The 19,240-nt window shown below is 36.4% G+C and overlaps 1 protein-coding gene across 2 annotated transcripts in view; it reads right to left on the reverse strand.

Moving 5' to 3' along the window:
- Positions 1 to 19,240, reverse strand: part of pex14 (peroxisomal biogenesis factor 14) — a 114,024-nt gene that overhangs the window by 22,546 nt on the left and 72,238 nt on the right. For both annotated transcript variants that reach the window (XM_049486517.1, XM_022676940.2), the window contains 2 exons: positions 12,657 to 12,742; positions 4,355 to 4,457 (listed from right to left, as the gene is read on the reverse strand). In XM_049486517.1, the coding sequence (XP_049342474.1) occupies positions 4,355 to 4,457; positions 12,657 to 12,742 (189 nt within the window). The remainder of the gene's footprint in view (positions 1 to 4,354; positions 4,458 to 12,656; positions 12,743 to 19,240) is intronic.

A 19,240-nucleotide genomic window follows, 5' to 3' on the forward strand; every position in this document is an offset into this window, starting at 1 on the left:
TCTTTTTCTCTACTTCTGTTCTATACTTCTACTGCATCTCCTTTGTTCTTCTGTCTATGCTTCATTTTTGTCTCACGTGTCTCTTTAAATGTCTACTTCCATAACTCTTGTTTAAAAAATACCTATCCCTTTCAATCTTTTATTTTTGCTAACCTTTGAAAAAGAGAGAGAGAGAGAGAGAGAGAGAAAGAGAGAAAGGGGAGAGATATAGCAATTAATGACTACATACACCTGAGAGAGAGGGAGACAGAGAGCAGGAGAATGAGAATTTTACAAAAAGAAAAGACTTGGAGGGAGAGGTATATTTCTAAGCAAGAGACATGTAAGTATACAGTCAAAGAGAAACGTAAGACAAAAATTAAACATTGATAAATAACAGACAGACAAAGGCAATAATGCGAGAATAAGAGAGAGATCAAAAGAGGATACTGAAATATGATAAAATTATACAGTTGTGGACATAAGCGAATTTAAAAGATAGAAACTCAAACAAAATACTACATTACAGCTGATAGAGAGATGGAGATAGAGAGAACAAAGAGCAACAGAAAGGAAATACTAAACTTTTATTCTGTTTTTAGCTGTGCATGTTCTTTATTTGTTTAAAGGAAGATAAAGATAGAGAGAGAAACAAAGAGAGATAAAGCGAGAGATGCTTTACGAAATTAGTAGGAAATTCAACATCAAGGCCGCCCTTATCGCTGAAATCTCCAGCGTGTCCCTAAACAAAGCAGGAATGATGGTAAACCTAAATGGAAGGATGGTGAGACAGGGATCACACGAAGGAAGGATTTTCTTTGCATATATGAACCAAAATGACAATGAAAGAGCTCATTTGTTAATCAGATAGAGAAAGCCACACTAAGCTTGCACGCAATGGGCTGACAATTCAGAAGCTTCCCCAGGCACTCCCAACTCCAGCCATGACAATAGAACTGCACATACAGATTCAAAACATCTCCACTGTAAAGCACAGGAATATATATATATATATATATATATATATATCAAATATTTTAATATATAATCTGCCTACCAGGCTCATTCCCACGAAGACTAATGTCTGATATAACGTTTGTAACTGGTAAGATCCTCTTTTTGGTGCCTGTATTTGCTTATTTTGATCTGCTGCATCAAAAACAATAGCAGAGATGAAAGCAGCACCAGAAACGGTCCAACCGACAGCACGGCCTGTTTGTCCAGGAACACAATATGATATTTGTTTTTACTGTTCAAAATGGCAAAAATCAATATTAGCTTTACTCTAACAATTTCAGCTCTGCTGGGAACAATAGATGTGAGCTCTTATGCAAAGTGACCAACACCAGTTTAGACATATTTTCATTTTCTAAACAAAGACGGATCAAATCAATATGTAAACAGGTACTCACACTGTCCCTGTATAAAAATGACATATTTAGTCCAGTCATGCTGTCTATTTTCTTTCTTTTTATGATTTTTTTTTTACGTTGTAAATCTGGGATCTCCCCAGAGCAGCTTTTATTATTTGGGTGGTGGGTCGTTATTCTCAGCACTGCAGTGACACTGATAAGCATGGTGGCGGTGTATGAAGTGTTAGGGTGTGTTGAGCTGGTGGTACAGTGAGTGGATCAGATACAGCCGTGCTGCTGGAGTTTTTAAACACTGTGTTTAATCTCTCACTGTTCTCTACTCTATTAGACACTCCTACCTACAGCTGCTCCCTTTGTAGATGTAAAGTCAGACAGAGAAACTCTGTGTTCTCAATTCCCTCCTCTGTGATCACAGGATGCTGCTTAGAGGACACAGTTGGCTGGATTTCTCAGCCAAGTAGTGACAATAATGTGTTTAAAAAACTCCAGTAGCACTGCTGTGTCTGATTCATGTTCTATTTTCCTGATTAATTCGGTTAATTGGAATTACAGTTTTAATGCAATGTTCAAAGTGGATTAATTACAATTTTCCATACAAACATGTTATCTTTTTAATCTAAAATATATGAAAACGCCACTCATTTCTGAAGTGTTTATCCATTTTACCAGTGCCTCCCACAGACTAACGCGCGCATATTTTCTACTAAACATTCCACTCAGTCCGAGGACTCGTACTGAAAAAAGTTCCAGCACTGTTCCAGCACTTTTGACACAAACACCTGGTGGGGAAAAAGCATATATTTACCTAGAAATAAATCCTACCGTTTGTAAAGAAAAAAAAAAAATGCAGCGCCATCACTCTCCAGTGAGGATCCATGATAAATTGTGGAAAACAATAATAATCTCTACTTTAAAGTTTCTTCTTTGACTCGTTTAGGGCGTTATTTCTCAATTGTCAGTCACAAACCCGATCAAAGATAATTTTTTTAGGCCATAATCACCCGGCCTTATGTACTAGTGGTACAAACAAAGTTGTCCTGTGTGGTCCTGACATTTAAAGAATAGGCTGAAAATGAAGGATAATAATATAATGCAGAGAAACAGATGGACTACAGTCTGTATTTACTGAGCTGATAAAATGTGCAAATTAAATTTAATTATATTAAATGTTCAAAATAAACAGAACTGGTCCCCAGAAAGAATGAATCTAGCTTCAGTAAAGAGCATTTAATGGGAATCATTCTTGTCAAAATGTGAGGTTAAATAACCCTTTAAAAATAAAGAATCTTCCCATTATTTAAAGGTTCTTCAGTAATTACAGATGTTTTATAGAACCATACATTTCAGTATGGTTCCAACAATCACTTAATCTTTTATTTTAAAGAGTCCACAGAAACATCCAAAAGCTGCTTTGATCATTATGCCTCACACGCAGCATAGCATCATTTATGTCCTTTCCTTTCCCTTTAACTAAAGATCATGTACTCCACCCAATGGTTAAAATAGATCATGTTTAAAAAATATTAGGTGAACCATTAGAATATCCAAAAATAACTTTTTCTACATTTGGAAACAGATGCTTATCTCTCTTACATATTCACATAATCACTTATCATTGTGTATCTGGCCCTTGGTTCCTGAAAATATGTAAATATTTTACCTTATATATCTGGTTAAATGTGTGTCCTGACACGACCTTGCTATTTGAATTCAGGGCACATATCAGTATTATTCTGAAGATTTTTAAGCTGAAGATTTGATCAATGACCAGCTGGTATTTTAGCAAATCCTGTAAGATCAGATCATGAGAGACTGCAGAATATTACAGAAAATACACTGCAATATATTTTATATAATGCAATATTCTTTTTTTCCATTAGAGGACAATGATCCAACATGTTGTGTAATTAATAATTTAGTGTATCCAACATTGCAGCAAAATAAATCAGATATAAGGCATTATAAATTATTATACATTATTATTATAAATAAGGCAGATATAATCTGCATCTGGTAAATATGTCCTGTAATGTGAGAACAGTGTGAATTTACCTTTTGCATCATAGAGCAGAAAAGTTTAAGTAACATTTAATCAAATTTGCCTTTTTCCCACCTGTTTATCTGCTGAAATTGGTTTTGTGTCTGAGCTTTGTTGTGTTTAATGCTAACAATACTAAAAAACATCGTAATTACACTAAAAAAAAAAAAAAAAAAAAAAAAAAAAAAATATATATATATTTTTTTTTTTACAGTTTTCTGTAAAAAAAACATTACTACTACACATGTTTTTACTCCCTCCAAAAACATACAAGTATGTATGAGAATTTTAACTTGTGATTAAGTGTGATTAATCATAAAATACTTTGTCATTAAAATTAGAAATCAACTGATTAACACCAATAATATAAACAGACCTAGCCCTCCTGTACACAGAGAAGTGTAGCACAGCTGTGAAGGGAACGCTGCTCTAACGAGACTAAAGTTTCTCTGGGAAGTGTCCCGCTTTCATGGTTGCTGGCTTGTTTAATTACGGCAGTGAGAGGTGTATGAGTGAGTGGGGGGAGGAGGGGGGTGTGTGGAAGGGGGGTGGGGGTGTCCCTCTCTGACAGCTTGGCTCAGATTCCTCACCTGTCCAAGACACAAGACGCACCTGTCACTGCACACTTAATCACCGGCCCGCTCGGGCTCCAGCCAGGGAGCCACACCAGCGCGGCAGCGAAAAATTAAAATGAACTTTCTACCCGTGCAGTTACAAAGGGGAAAAAAATATTACACACAAAAAAAAAGAAACGCTGTCATTCCCCTTCCCCTCATTAATATTCCGAGGTTAAGAGCTTTTCAGCGAAACGTAATTAATTGAGGCTGAGCTGACAGTAAACAAGCAATTTCAAATTAAAGCGAAATGACAGGACCGTCATTTGTAAAATGTGAGCAGATTTTGGAGACAGATAAATGAAGGAAAATGTTAAGGAGGAAAAAGTGATGAAGATATTAATCTTCACCTGTCTGTGTCAGCGTGCCACTCATCTCGATGATGCTGCTCTCGATCCTCTGCAGATGCTTCTTGTCCTCTTTGCTGCCCATAATGAGGGGAAGGATGTATTTCTGCAATTAAAAACATGACACGCTATTAGAATTCCTCTCAGGAACAGGGAAAACAGGGCCACAGGCGAGGGCATGTTTAGCAGCCACACACCCACAAATGGACACAGATCTGCTGCTTTCTACTAAATAGGAACCAGCAGTAAACCAACGCAGACTCTCAACGGGTTCAGCAAACCGGATGGAAACCACAGATGATCTACTATGTATGTATTTGATTAAAAAAATAAATAAATCAGGGTTTCTTACATTAATATTGACTTTTAATTAAATGCTGCCTTCAGGACCACATCTTCACACATTCTTTAGGGACGTGTAGACATTTTTCAACAAGACAATGCAAAATCACACGCTGAACACATTACAAAAGCAAATGTACTGAGAAAGAAGGTACGTGTAAAAGACTGGCCTGCCTGCAGTGCTGACCTGGCCCCAATATATAGAAAGTGTGGAAAATTAAGAGATGTGAGAACAATGATGACTCCATACTGGTGCTGGGTGGTATACCTGTTTATACGGTATACTGGAGAGAAATTTAGAACGTGTATGGGTTTTTCACATACCGCTAATTTGATATTAAACTTGTTTCAAACTTGTGCAATAGAACATATGAGAAATGTCTTTTTTGAATAAATGTATTTTCGGTCCATTTAAAGTGTTTAAGAATCTCTTTAAAAAGGAAGCTGTGTTAAAGTTGTTAGCATGTCGTTTTCTTGGGTCTATTGCTTACATTCTTCAGCAGTTTTTCTGCTAATAAAGTCAGATTTCTTCATATATTGTGTCATTTTGTGGGATAAAGTAAACTCAATAGTAAAAAGCCTTAATTTAAAGCTTTACTGTTTTATATTATATGTATTCTAACAGTACAGTAAGTCCCAAACCTATATTTAAGCGCAGTCTTCCAATAATATATAAATAAATAATAATAATAATAAAAATACATTATTATATATACATTTTTGGTCATACTGCCCAGCACTATTCTATACTGTTACCCATTTTCAGACGTGTTTGTAGAAAGAATGGGAGAAAACAACACATGAAACACTTTGCCAAAATGTGTTAATACTTTTGCGAGGCACTGTATATCAGGTGCATAATAGCGGCACTGAAACTCAAAGTTACAGTAAATGTTAAAATCATTTACTTTGTGCATTTTTTTTTCACTTTTCTAACTGTATCTACATTTTTTTATTTTGTTGTAAAATAAAACAGCCCCTAAATGATCACCAGGGTTCAGAAGCCTGTTTATTTAAGGATGTGTATTTAGAAGCATAAATAAAACACTTAACCACATTGAAAAAAAAAAAAAAGAAAAGTGAAAGTTACTATTCCCTCCCTCTCTCTCCCCCTCCCTTCCTCTCCCTTTGGAAAGTCTTGTGGTTTACTCACTTCATCCAGGGCAATTTAACTCAATAGCTGACACACAGGGCAAGAATTAAGCAATGGGGCGTGACTTTGGGTTCAACTTCATTAAGCCTTTTTACCCACAGCCTGGCTGCTCCATTACAACATGTCACCTTCTGAGGACAATTGCTTGTCAGACTTAAGCCTTGTTCAACAACAGGCTCGTACACACAGCCTGAGCAGCCAGGTCGGAGGACTAACACACACATCCCAGGCCTGAAACAGCTACAGCTCATCTCATCTCTAGCACTTTTAAAAAATACAATGTATAAGCATCATCGATGCCAGAGTGTCGTTCTTGTTCACTGTTTGTCTGTACACTCTACAGTAGACGGCACAGTGGGTGGTAAGGATGGGGGCAGGCAGCTTCTGGCTAGCACTGTTCTTGCAAACAGACTGTAGTAAAAGTGACTGTAGCAGAAATCACATTCACATTTAATGCAGGATACCCCCCAAATATTCCACAGATCAGAGCAGTGTACTTTAGCTTCCATTCAACATGGACATCTGAGTCATGAGACATGATGACAATTAACAGGTCAGTGTGTATTCTAATATGCTAGGGGTGTAAAAGTAGAGGAAATTTGCGGTTCAGTTCACACCTCGGTATAAACCCCATGGTTTGGTATGTTTTCTATACGGTTGGTGAAAAAAATAAAGAGGCTGGAGATTCTGTAAAGCCTTATATTTATTAATTTCAAAATTATAATGAATCTTCACTTTAACCAGGTTTTTTTTTGGGGATGGAATGTTGTAACGGGGCTCGAGCTCTTTTACTAAATTACATTACATTACATTTGGCAGACGCTTTTGTCCAAAGCGACTTACAATAGTCAAGTACAAAAGTAATGAGTTAAAGGTAAAACATTGTTTAGGAGGTCGAAGGGAAGTAAGAGGATAGAAAAGTGAAGGAGGGGAAGAAGGAAATGAGGTTAGAAGTAGTTAGTGCTGGAAACCAGGGTTTTCTCCTACTGTCATCATAAGAGGCTCCATATTTTGAATCTTGTTGGAACCTGATTGTGGGGCTTTATTAAGAACAAAAACAACAGCATTACTACACATTTTTTCCTAAACATATTACTAAATGCATTTTAGTGTTTAAGTTCTTTTCAAGAAATATCAGCTTTAGATTGTTAAAATTAAATTATATTAGTGGTGTCAATCATTTAAATCTAAGAGAAAAAAAAAAAAGAGATTGTACACCCCTATAATATACTATTGTTCTTCAGACATTATGACCACCGAACTCTGCTGGTCTGACCCATAAGACCATGAACTCTGAAAGACCTCTGAAGGTGCCCAGTGGTATCAAGTGGCACCAAGATGTCAGCAACAGCTCCAGGAACCACTTTTAAATTAGCCATGCTGTTACATCACAATGTTACAAAGCAATGGAGGTTCTATTATCATTAAATACAGTTTTTCAAAGATTGCTTTAGACTTCTGAAATTCTGTATTCTGAAATTGCAAACTCAAAGCTTATTTGAAAAAAATTGTCTAGAACTGTCTAGTATGTTTGTACTCTCAAAGGTGTGGTAAATGCCGCCAGGATGGCTTGATGATTTCAGCCTTCATAGTTCCTATCCCACGACTTTTTGCATGTCTGCATGTCATATTAAGGATGCTGTATCCAGAACTGTAGGTCATCCAGATAATATATCTGAAATATTTCTGTTCTTTAATATTAATATATTTTAAACAAAACACCATGACCTTTTATTGAGGGGGGAAAACTATTAATATAAGTGATCCTTAATTTTTGAATAGTTGTGTAATTTAAGTGAAGGTGCCCAGTGGTATCCACATGTTAGCAACAGCTCTACTGAAAGAGGAACCACTTTAAAATGAGCCATGTTGCTATATCACATCCCATTGCTACTCAATCAAGCTGAGATCTAGAGAACTTTGGAGACCAGAGCAAAACCTAACTCCAGAGCTGTATGTGATGTGTAACAGGAAGATGAGTGTCATGAAGCTACTAAGTGGAGCAATCAGAATTTTCAGTCTGAGCTGCCATGATGTGTGCAACAGGGTACAGCGTAGGGTACGGCTTAGACCATGCATATCAGTTCTATAAATGATTGAGAACTTTAATTAAATTGGTAGAGCATTTTCCATTTATAACACCTTTATTATGTAGAATTCAATGTTGCATGGGGAAATAAATGGTAAGTTTTAAATGTGAGGTGTGTTTCAATAATAAAGGTTTATCTCCACTATTTTTATTAAATCTTATGTCATGTTGTGAGTAATTGCCTAAGCTATTCATAAATATTTAAAAACTGCATTATAAATATGTTATTCAGTGTTTATGCATGTGTTATAAAGCACCTATGTAAGCACCTTACAAATAAAGTGTAACCAAAATGTTTTTGGTTATAATTTAGATATATTTAAATACTATATATACACTATATACTCTTTGCAATACTATTTAATAGAGCTAAAATTAATAATAAGCCAAATAATTTCCTCTCCTCTGAATGGTCCTCTCAGGTCCTTTGTGTGGTGGAGGGAACAGTTGGTCTGAGCAGGTTTTCACAGCAGCACAAGCGTTGTTGACACCGGCAGAAGTAATAAACACTTTTAAGTTGAAAAAGATTAAATGAGTGTCAGTAGCAGGGTAATTAATAAGAGGGCTGCTGTGAGGCGTGTTTACGCTCTGCTCTATAGCATAAATAAAGCATGGGCCGAGCGCGGGGCATATGGAGGCAGCTCCTGTGACATGACAGCAGTGAGAGCTCTCGCACCAGGGAATAGCACGCCTGCAGCCACACACACACACACACACAATCGCGCGTGCACACACGCACACACACGAGAGACTGACAGCAGACAGGAGAACCACAGACTTGTGTATGAGGAGAGGAGAAGAGACAGGAAGAGAAACATCGAGAGAGAAGATCCATTAAAACATTCATTCAGAAAGTTCAGAAATGCAAATATGTAAAAAGTTGGATTCCGTGTTTTCAATAAAATATACCTGAGTGCAGGTATAGTCCTGAAAAACCTGTGTCTGCTACAGCCAAAAGAATAGCACTCTCTAAAACAGATAAACATTAACCTACTGGCCTTAATGCCTACAGTTAATAAAGCAACAGAGATTCTATTATTATTATTATTATTATTATTATTAAACACAGTTTTTCAAAGATTGCTTTTGAATGAAATTCTGAAATTGCAAACCCAAAGCTTATTGGAGAAAATGCACTGCACTGCACTGCACTTCTAGAACTGTCTGGTGTGTTTGTACTCTCAATTTTTTGGTAAATGCTGCAAGGATGGCTTAATGATTTCAGCCCTAATTAGGCGGGCCATGGTTAATCTTACCCAAAACCTCTGAATTGCAAAAAACAGCCATAAAAAGAGTATAAACTACTGTAAAGATGATTTTCTGTAAAGCAGACAGTTGTTTCAAACTTTTCTTAATTACAGCAGCTTTTGTCTTTTACATTTTTTTGCATAACTGTAGTGGGTAGTAACAAATAATTTAGATTTTTTTTTCTGACAATTTTTTTAAATGGGCACAACTTTTGCAAAACATTTGAAGGAAAACCAGGACAATGTCAGACAGGAAAACAATTACTGGAAAAGTTTAATTCAAGTTATTTCAATCAAACGAGGAAATACCAGCTGTTTTTTCTTCACACAAAAATTGCATTTCTGTTAATGAAATTGCATAAATTATTTAAAAAACTTTTTTTTTCTGTTTTATTTGCTATATTGCCTTACTTCCATACACTGATGTTCATATGTTTAAATATTAAAAAAAAAAAAAAAAACTTATGCTCTATGCACTGACATGCCAAAAGTCATGGGACTGCAGTATGTGAGTTACCTCAGTAGACGGCTGGGGAACAGCCGCAGTTATGTAACTTAAACAAACACTAGCCTAACCAGAATCAAGTCAAAAAGGCAAATCCACCCGCAATAGACAGCACAGTGAGTAGTAATGATGACCAGTAACCATTAGATGGCACATGACAAAAGTCATGGGACAGGATACTAGTTCCTATCCCACGACTTTTGGTATGTCAGTATATTTAGGAGTGCTGTATCCAGAACAAAACCAAAGCTGAAGGTCCTCCAGATGAAATATCTGAAATATCTTCTGTTCTTAATATTACTATATTTTAAACTATACACCATGACCTTTTTTTATTGAGGGGAAAAAAAACTATTAACATAAGTGATCCTAAACTTCTGAATGGTCGTGTAATTTACGTCTCTGTTTGAAGACTGCGGCAGAACTAGACATGACTTTTAGACGGAAAAACTGAGATTTCCCGTGTCGTGTGGAAAAGTGGCTTTCTGTGTGGAGTCGTCCCCAAACGGAGTTTAACCCTCACATTAATAATGTGGTGCTGTAGCTGCAGAGGCATGACTGCAGAGTTTTATAAAGCTGCGCGGATGCTGACAGCAGCACAGCCCAGCCTGACTGAAGTGGCCGTGCTGGAGGAAGCTCAGAGCAGCCGCTGCGCAGACTGACGCCAAAAGCACCCGCCGGCCAAAACACGGCCGACCTGCCTTTCCACAGACACACACACACACACACACACACACACACACAAATGAACGCACGCACACACAAACGCACGCACACACACTCACACACGTTTCTATACCTTTGTCAGGACATGGAGTCTTGCACTTAATTCTTATTCGTATCGAATCACTGCTATCACAGAAAAACCTTGTATCTTTGAAAAACTGCAACATTAGAGGAAGTAATTCTGGAGAATTTCTATTGGTCCATTCAACATGAAAGTTTGACACACCATACAAAACAAGTGGCTCATTCACATTATGAAGAAATATATAAAATGCTAATACTGATGCGATGATATCTATATCTATATATATATATATATATATATATATATATATATATATATATATATATATAACACATCTCTAATAATTAGAGAAGTATAAATACCATTTTTCCCAACCAAGTATGAGTACGCTTTTTTTTTTTGCACTTGCGATACAGATACCTATTAGAGTTAAGCAATCAGACGCATAATGTAATAGTGTAGTTAGTGTAATGGCATGCAAGTAAAATGCATTGCAACAGTTCGTTTGAGTTTTTTAGTTTTGTTGTGACAGAATCACATTACATAAATATTTCCCAAACACACGTTAATTTAAGAAAATATGCTTAGATAAAAAATAGAGATTAGATTTACACTATGGCCATCATGTTTATTACTCCCGTGTAATAAAGTGAACTGTATGAGACTAGAAAATAGGAATTAAGTAGGAGAATCAAGTTTAATTTTGGACTTTTTTCTAGAGTTAGAGTATTCATGCATCTCTATTAATAATATGGTGCATAACTATTCAGGGTTCATACACTTTTAACCAATAACTTCTCCATGCCTTTAAGGCAAATTTACATGACCATTTTTAAAACATCATCGCAGACATGGACAATAAAATAAATTAAAAAAACAACTAAAACTTTAGATAAAATGTATTATAATAGGCCTAAAATGAATCAGATAAAATATTGCCAGACAATCTTTAATAATAAAATGTGTAACATCCTGAGAGCTCCATTGTGTAGGGCTAAATTACTCTGAGATGATGTATTTGTAGCTCAAAATAGATTTTCTACATCGATAAACTGAAACACACAGCTTTTAAGACCAAATTTTCATGACTTTTCCAAAACTTTCTAGGTATTTTTATTTTTCCAGAACTTATCCAGGCCTGGAAATTGCTATTTTCAAATTCCATAACTTTTCCAGGTTTTTCATGACCGTATGAACCCTGACTATTCCAATATGGTTGAGTGCTGTTAGGTTGTTTAGATACCAACGTTTGCAGAATAAAAGCTCTAAAAACTGTCACTTTTCTTTATTCAAATACCAAGAAAAAATATATATATCAAGAACATTTACATCATTATCACAATTGTGGGCTGACACTAGTTACATTAAAAAAAACACTTATATTAGTGTAACTGGAATCTGAATATGGATCTGGAAATAATTATTAAAATATTATACATATAAGAGTTTGTTCAGAATGTCATGATTAATGAACCCAATACAATACTTGATATAATTCGCTAGAGTACCCAAATTTCTACCAGAAATGAGAATTTTCAATCCCTAACCTTCACTTTAATTATAACCCAAATCTAAATGTCCTACAGTGCTTCCTTACAGTCTGTACTTTCTAATCCTAAAAACGTATGAAACACACACACACACACACACACACCAACATGCATACAGTCATGCACTCCTAAGCATGACATCATTGGAGCACTATAACCTAGCACTTCTCACAGTGGAAGGGCCTGGGCCGTGCTCTCCTCCACCTATAAAAGCCAGTAATGGAGTCCACATGCCCCTGTGGCCGGTGTGGGATTACGGTTCCTGGGTAACGGGGTCTCCCCTCACCGAACAGGCCTGGGCCGGTGTTTTCAGAGGGCTGAAATCAAAGAGCCTGGCTCTGGGATTTTCCAAACAAGAAAAAGAAGTGAAATGAAGAGAAAAAGGGCTGGAGATGAGCTCATGCTCATGATGCAGAGTAGATGGCCTGTAAGAAGACAGGGTGATCTACACTCACAGGAAAGCCACGCCGTAAAATAACCACAAACTCCACTAAAGCAGGAGCCGTGCCAGAGATCTGGGCTGCATGGTTTTCTTAAATGAAATAAGAGTAAAAACTAAGAGAGAAGCAGAACCTGCAGAACCTACAGCTCTTACAGAAACAGAGCAGATCAGACGTATTAAAAAAGATCGTAAACTGAGAAACAGTTCAGGGCATGCAGGAACCTACCCGGTACAGGTGATGGAAGCCAAAGGCCATTCCTGCCATGATGATGGCCAGGGCACCGTAGTCCCTCCATCTGTAACCAGGGGGATCTGTAGAGAAACACACAAACACAGCACACACTGACATGAGCTGCCATCATCATACAAACTGCAGCGCAGTAAAAGCAGCGGCAGCAACAGCAGCTCTGGGTTATGTGTTACTGTCTCTACTGGTTCACAGGGGTCACAATTTTTTTTTTTAGCAGCTAATAGATAAAACCTTTACTTATTCTTTAACTGCACTTGAATTACTGGAGGCTCCAGACTGTTTAAAACACTTTAAATTACATCACTTGTATGCTCCCTTTTATTAGAAGTGTTTTATGTATGACAAAATATATTTAATTATCATGAAAACAGTATATAACTATTTTCTGAGCATATACAGAATATTAAAGTGTACAGAATAATCAATGACTAACTGCTTACTTATGTTTAACCCTCCTGTTATGTTCATTTGTCAGCAACAGCAAGTGTGTTGCATGATTATTTATCCAAAAGATGTCTGAAACCAAAAAAAATCCTAACAAGCAGTGTAAATATGTCATTACTAACTTCATTGCTTATTATTATGTCAATATTTAGCGCAATACTGTTCCTTACCTCTAACAGGTAACGGCTCAATTAGTAGGGCTGGCCCGAATAGCGTTTTTTGAGCTCCGGATATTCGGCACTGATTCGAAGCGAATATTCGAATATTCGTTTTTAAAAAAAGAGGTAAAAAAAATAAAATAAAAAAAAGCAAATCACGGCCCCTTTAATCCACTGAAAAATGTTCAATTTGCTCTGACCGACGAGACATATTCACCCCGGATTTTTGGTGTTTTTATCCCGGATTTTTGTGTTTTCACCCCATATTTTTTCTGTGTTTTTAGCCCAGATTTCTTTGTGTTTTCATCCCGGAATTTCTGCTGCCCCACACCGCGCTTATCTGCTGCGTAAGCAGGCTAGGAGGCTGCTGCACGGTTTCTCCGCTGCGCAAGCCAGCCCAGTAAATTGCTGTTTGTGTTTTCACACTTAGGCTATTTGCTTAAAAAAACAAACAAAAAAAAGTTTGTTCAGGAAGTATTTTATATTCTTAAACATTGATAATTATATTAGAGGACAGTCATTGTAAACTGTACTTGGTCTATTTCGGTTAAAGGATCGTGCAGGGCATATTACTGATTTTGTATTTTTGCACTTGGGCTATAAGCTCAATATTAAATATTTCGTTTGTTTAGAAATTATTTTATATTTTTAAACCATGTTAAATTATATTAGAGTAGAGGAAAGTCATTGTTAATGGCGTTATTGTACTTGGTCTATTTCGGTTTAAGCATTGTGCAGGGCATAGCCGTATTACTGATTTTGTATTTTTGCACTTGGGCTATAAGCTCAATATTAAATATTTCGTTTGCTTAGAAATTATTTTATATTTTTAAACCATTTTAAATTATATTAGATAAGAGGAAATTCGTTCAGACATCATTTTTGTAGGCCAGGCTTTTGTAACCGATTTAGCCCCTACTGTTGCCACATTACCCCTTACGTTTTATTATATAAATCAGTTTCGAAGAGCCTGCATTTTTTTTATCATGTATAATAGAGGTCTGCGCGAGACTGATTTTTAAACCCACTCTTCCACGCTCCCGCGTTTCTGTCTCGTTACCGCTCCGCAAAAAAATTGCTTCTTTTAATCCCGCGCCCGCCCGCCACATACACATTTCTGCCGCTCCCGCCTCACGTTCCTAATATAAATTAAATAAACTACATTTAATGCTTCAAATTTACTTATATATTTATTAAAACAGCAGCGCTGAATAGTGCGGTCCCGTTCCTTACCCCAGTCCAAACACCATCGGTGTGTGCGCGTGTGTGTCGGTCCATCCTGCGCGTTGAGAGTTTTCTTTAGGTTTTTTTTTTTTTTTTTTTACAATTATTACAGTTTTCTTAACTATTTATTAATTTGCTCCTGCATCGTCTGGATTAAACTCCCGCTCCAGCCAATAACAGTTCAGTTCTGTCCCGCGCGCAAGATATTCTGACGGGACCCGCGAGAACAGAAGTGGTTAGAGTGAGGTGGAACTCTGGAAAGGAGAAAAAAAACGAATATCCGAATACCAAAATTAAAAACCGAATACCTACTCAACGAACGAATATCCGAATACCCGAATATTCGGGTCCAGCCCTATCAATTAGGATAATTCACTTTATTACTTTTTAAAGACCAACATATAAAACAATCGTTTTAAATAACATTACAAACATAACATTTTGTTTTGCAATTTTGTTTTAGTTTTTGCAGGTTGAAAATATTTGAGATGAACCATTTTCATATTATAAGTTGATTACACTAATTGAGGGATGCAGAAAAAGTTTCATACTGGAAAAAAATATACTTTCAACTATTTTTTTTCTAGATCTTCAAACTTTAAAATGGATCAATTTGACCCAGAACATAACGGGCTGGTTAACTGGTGCGAATAAGTGCGAATAAAAACTGTTGTACTTAATGTGTTCACAGTAAACCTTGGAATGAATATTCTACATGATATGCCGTGTGTACACCTATGTGATAGAAGGCATTACCACCTACAGTGGACAGTGCAGTGGATGGAATTGATCCTGACCCGAAGCATCTGGCTAGAATTGTCAATGTGCACAGACAAGCAGCTCTGGCAGAAATCACATCTCTATTCAATACTGATTACAGGAGACCTCATACACACATCCCACAGATCAGTGCATCATTCTTTCAAGCTTTCTTGGGACATGGCAAAAGTCATGGGACACTGTATTTTTTTTTACTTTTTACTGTATTTATATTTACTGGCATCTGTTCTAATGATGCTTTACCAGCAAAAATTGTCTTATTCAAGAGAAATTACTTTATAGAATGTGCTTAGGTCCTTAAATCTGCACAGTTCAGAACATATAATATGTCTTTTATTATATATACAGCTCTGGGGAAAAAAGAGACTTTTAAAAGTATTATGAGAATTATGATTTTTTTATTTTATTTTACAAAATAAAAAAAAACTCAAATATAATTAAGAGGAAGATGGATGATCACAACCATCAAACCAAGCTGAACTGCTTATTTTTTGCACCAGAAGTGGCATAAAGTTATCCAAAAGCAGTGTGTAAGACTGGTGGAGGAGAACATGCCAAGATGCATGAAAACTGTGATCAAAAACCAGGGTTATTCCACCAAATATTGATTTCTGAACTCCTAAAACTCTTTATGAATATAAACTTGTTTTCTTTGCATTATTTGAGGTCTGAAAGCTCTGCATCTTTTTTTTTTTGTTATTTTTTACCATTTCTCGTTTTCTGCAATTAATTGCTCTAAATGACAATATTTAAAAAAAAAACAGGGTTATGAATATGAACTTGTTTTCTTTGCATTATTTTAGCTCTGAAAGCTCTGCATCTTTTTTGTTATATCAGTATATATATATATATATGTATTATATATATATATATATATCTATCTATATATATATATATATATATATATATATATATATATATATATATATATATATATATATATATATATATATAAAAACAGTACATCCTACGCATGTTACTTTTTAGCACAGAACAGAAGAGCTCAGTTTATATTAATCAGTACATTGATTATTAATGCAAGCTTAAATATCATGTTACTGGGATATATTTGAAAAACGTTATGATTCCATCAATACCGGCCGGCACTACAGTAAGCAGGTTTACTGTAAGTATCAGTATATTGTATTGATGAGCTTGTTGCTAATTGACTCATTATAAAACCTGGAAGAAAATGACCAGAAGCAGCAGCGGCTTCACTGAATGAAACATTAGATGATTAACGACTGAGATAAAAATGTCTGGTTTCACTGACTGGCTGAAAAACGAGAGCTGCTGTACTGGAGTGAGTAAGCAGGGTGGAAAGTCCCTCCTGAAAATGTTTGCAGGCCACCTAAACCTGGTAGAGATCTTATAAACGCATCATGATGAGAATTACACCAAACAGCACAGGAATAGAATCTTTTCACAACCAGTGTACACCAGCAGCATGGTGAAGTGTGAACTCGCACTGAGCGTGCTCAATCAGGAAACACACGCCACATCAATGACTCCCACAGAGCTTATACTCATTCTCAGAAACACACATCTGACCCAGAAAAAATACCAAAATCATAGTCTGTGCTCATTGTAAGACCCAGAAAAAAACTTAGTATAAAACCTAAAATAACGTGTGCAGGTATGAATATATTTTCTATGTATTTTTGAGGTCACTGCACTTTTTTGGGACTTTGCAGCCAAACTAACTTTCACCAGAAATACAGCCTTTTACTCTCATTGTTTCTTCTTGTTTTAAATATTTTACTGGTTTGTGGTATAATGACTAATCATCAGAAAACATTTATATAAGTAGTGTCAATCACATCAAAATAATAATATAATAATATATAACAATACTATAATATTCTTTTTATTTAATACATAATCAAAGTTAAAATGTTGGTATTTTCCTGTATTTTTGGGAGAGAGATAAAAATAATTGTGCAGTGTGCCTGTTAAACACACTACAATCTTTTAACAGTAATAGAATATATCTGGCTGGTTTTTGAAGCTCTGTAAATTAGAGTATTTTAATGCAGTGAGTAGAAGTTTATCAGAGACCTTTATCATTAAACACAAAGAAGCTTGAGGATGCTTGGGCAGGTGAAAGGTGCCAGCAGCTCTGTGTGTGAGTGGGTGGGTAAATACGTGAGTGAGTGTGAGTGAGGTGGCAGAAAAGGAAAGATAGAAAAATGAGATTTAAGTTATCTACCTAGAACTTGACAGTGGAGATGCTGTGTTTATATCCCTGAATAAAACTATTAATTGGTAAAGTGATTTATTTACATAAAAAAATACATGTTAAAGTTAACCAAAAAACCCTCTAAAATAAATAAAACAAAGCTGTTATCTGGCTACAAAAATAAGTAAATATTTTGTGATACTCGCCAAAAGGAGTGTTTCTAAGTACTGAAAATATTGGGTACTTTATTGATGCAACCCAATGAAAGTTCAATTCACTTTAGGTGCTGCAGTTACAGTAAGATGAATGAATGAATGAAAGAATGGTGGCAAAAGCACCATAGAATATTAATATGGACATGTGTCTGATTTTGGATTCACATGGAAAAGCAGCTTATTTTCAGTATCCATTCCTGTCTTGAAGCAAAATCAGAGTTTGTTCAAAGTTGTGTGCACGTGCATCAAACAGCAGCAGAGCACATACAGCCAGCTTCCGCTGGAAACTGCAGATTTAGCTTCATTTATAAACAGAAATTAAAGTAATCTAAGGGTAATCTGTTATGCTCATTTTGCTGTGTGATGCGTATGCACCTGAAAAGAGTCTGACAGATTCTGGCAGAGAAGAAGAACTCTACACAACACCTGACAAGATAACTTCCCAAAATATCAATGAATGTGAAGTAAGTGAGATGTCAGTAGTAATATTAAGAGTGTATAAAAGTTATTTTGTGTGTCAAATATAACCAAAACCTGAACCTTGGTTCAGACTTTGGTGACGACTTTTTTCAGGTATAAAAACACCGTAAAGTGGAAAAATAATTGCTCCACTTTAACCTGCTAATGTGAACGCACCTACAATAAACTAATAGATAATGAGCCAACTGAATGCTGTTGTTTTAAAACAGGTCAAATAGAGGCATGCCCTTTCTCAGAGGTCACCTTTTTCCCAGAAGCAGCTATTTATGCTGATGCCAAAGCAGCTATTTCCGCTGCGGGAAAGCCCTGGCAATAGGTAAAAATTATCATGCAAATAACCAAAGACTAAGCGGAGAAGTAATTAAGGCAAGTCTGGCTGTGGCAGGTCAACATGTCAGATACAAAATGCTCCATTTTGTAACATACTGAGCCTGGGGAACAGGTGTGTTGCAGTAATTTGTCTGAATCTGCTCTACTGAATACAAATAAACAAGCTCTCTAATAGACTTGCAAGTGAAGCTGGCTGTGTTTTTTTTTAAGGTGCTGCTACGTTGCGCACTCTTCGAGAAAAACAGGTGGCCACGCTCGAACGAGCAGATGATGGTAATTTTTGATGTCATCTTGCGTGATTTGACAAGCAGGGGGAAAAAAAGCCAGCATTCATTCACAAAGCCAGGTCTGTTTAAAGGTGATTTCAGGTGATGTCCGATGCCCACGGGCATGTCAACTAAATTCCCATCAAAGCCTCCTTTCTCCATTCTCAGATAACTCTCATTCCTCAAATAACTATAAACACAACCTTAACTGAACCGTATGTTATGGTATGTTTTGCGGGGGAACTTTTATTTTCCGTTGCTTCGCTGCCTGCTGGTGATGGCTGGTGATACTGTGGAGGACAGCAGAGTCCAAGACTCTCCAACTCTGAAGAAGGCCCAAACGGAGTTCCTCCAGAGCTTCAGCGCCGCCTACTTTCCTTCCTTTAGTCACTTCCCACCACTGCTTTTCATTTGGTCACTTAAGGTGTGAGCCCAAGTCCCATTCCCTCTTTTTCCAATCTCATCTCAAATTTATTGGGTTCAG

The sequence above is a fragment of the Astyanax mexicanus genome, chromosome 13 (genome assembly GCF_023375975.1).
Source record: "Astyanax mexicanus isolate ESR-SI-001 chromosome 13, AstMex3_surface, whole genome shotgun sequence".
Classification (NCBI taxonomy): domain Eukaryota; kingdom Metazoa; phylum Chordata; class Actinopteri; order Characiformes; family Acestrorhamphidae; genus Astyanax; species Astyanax mexicanus.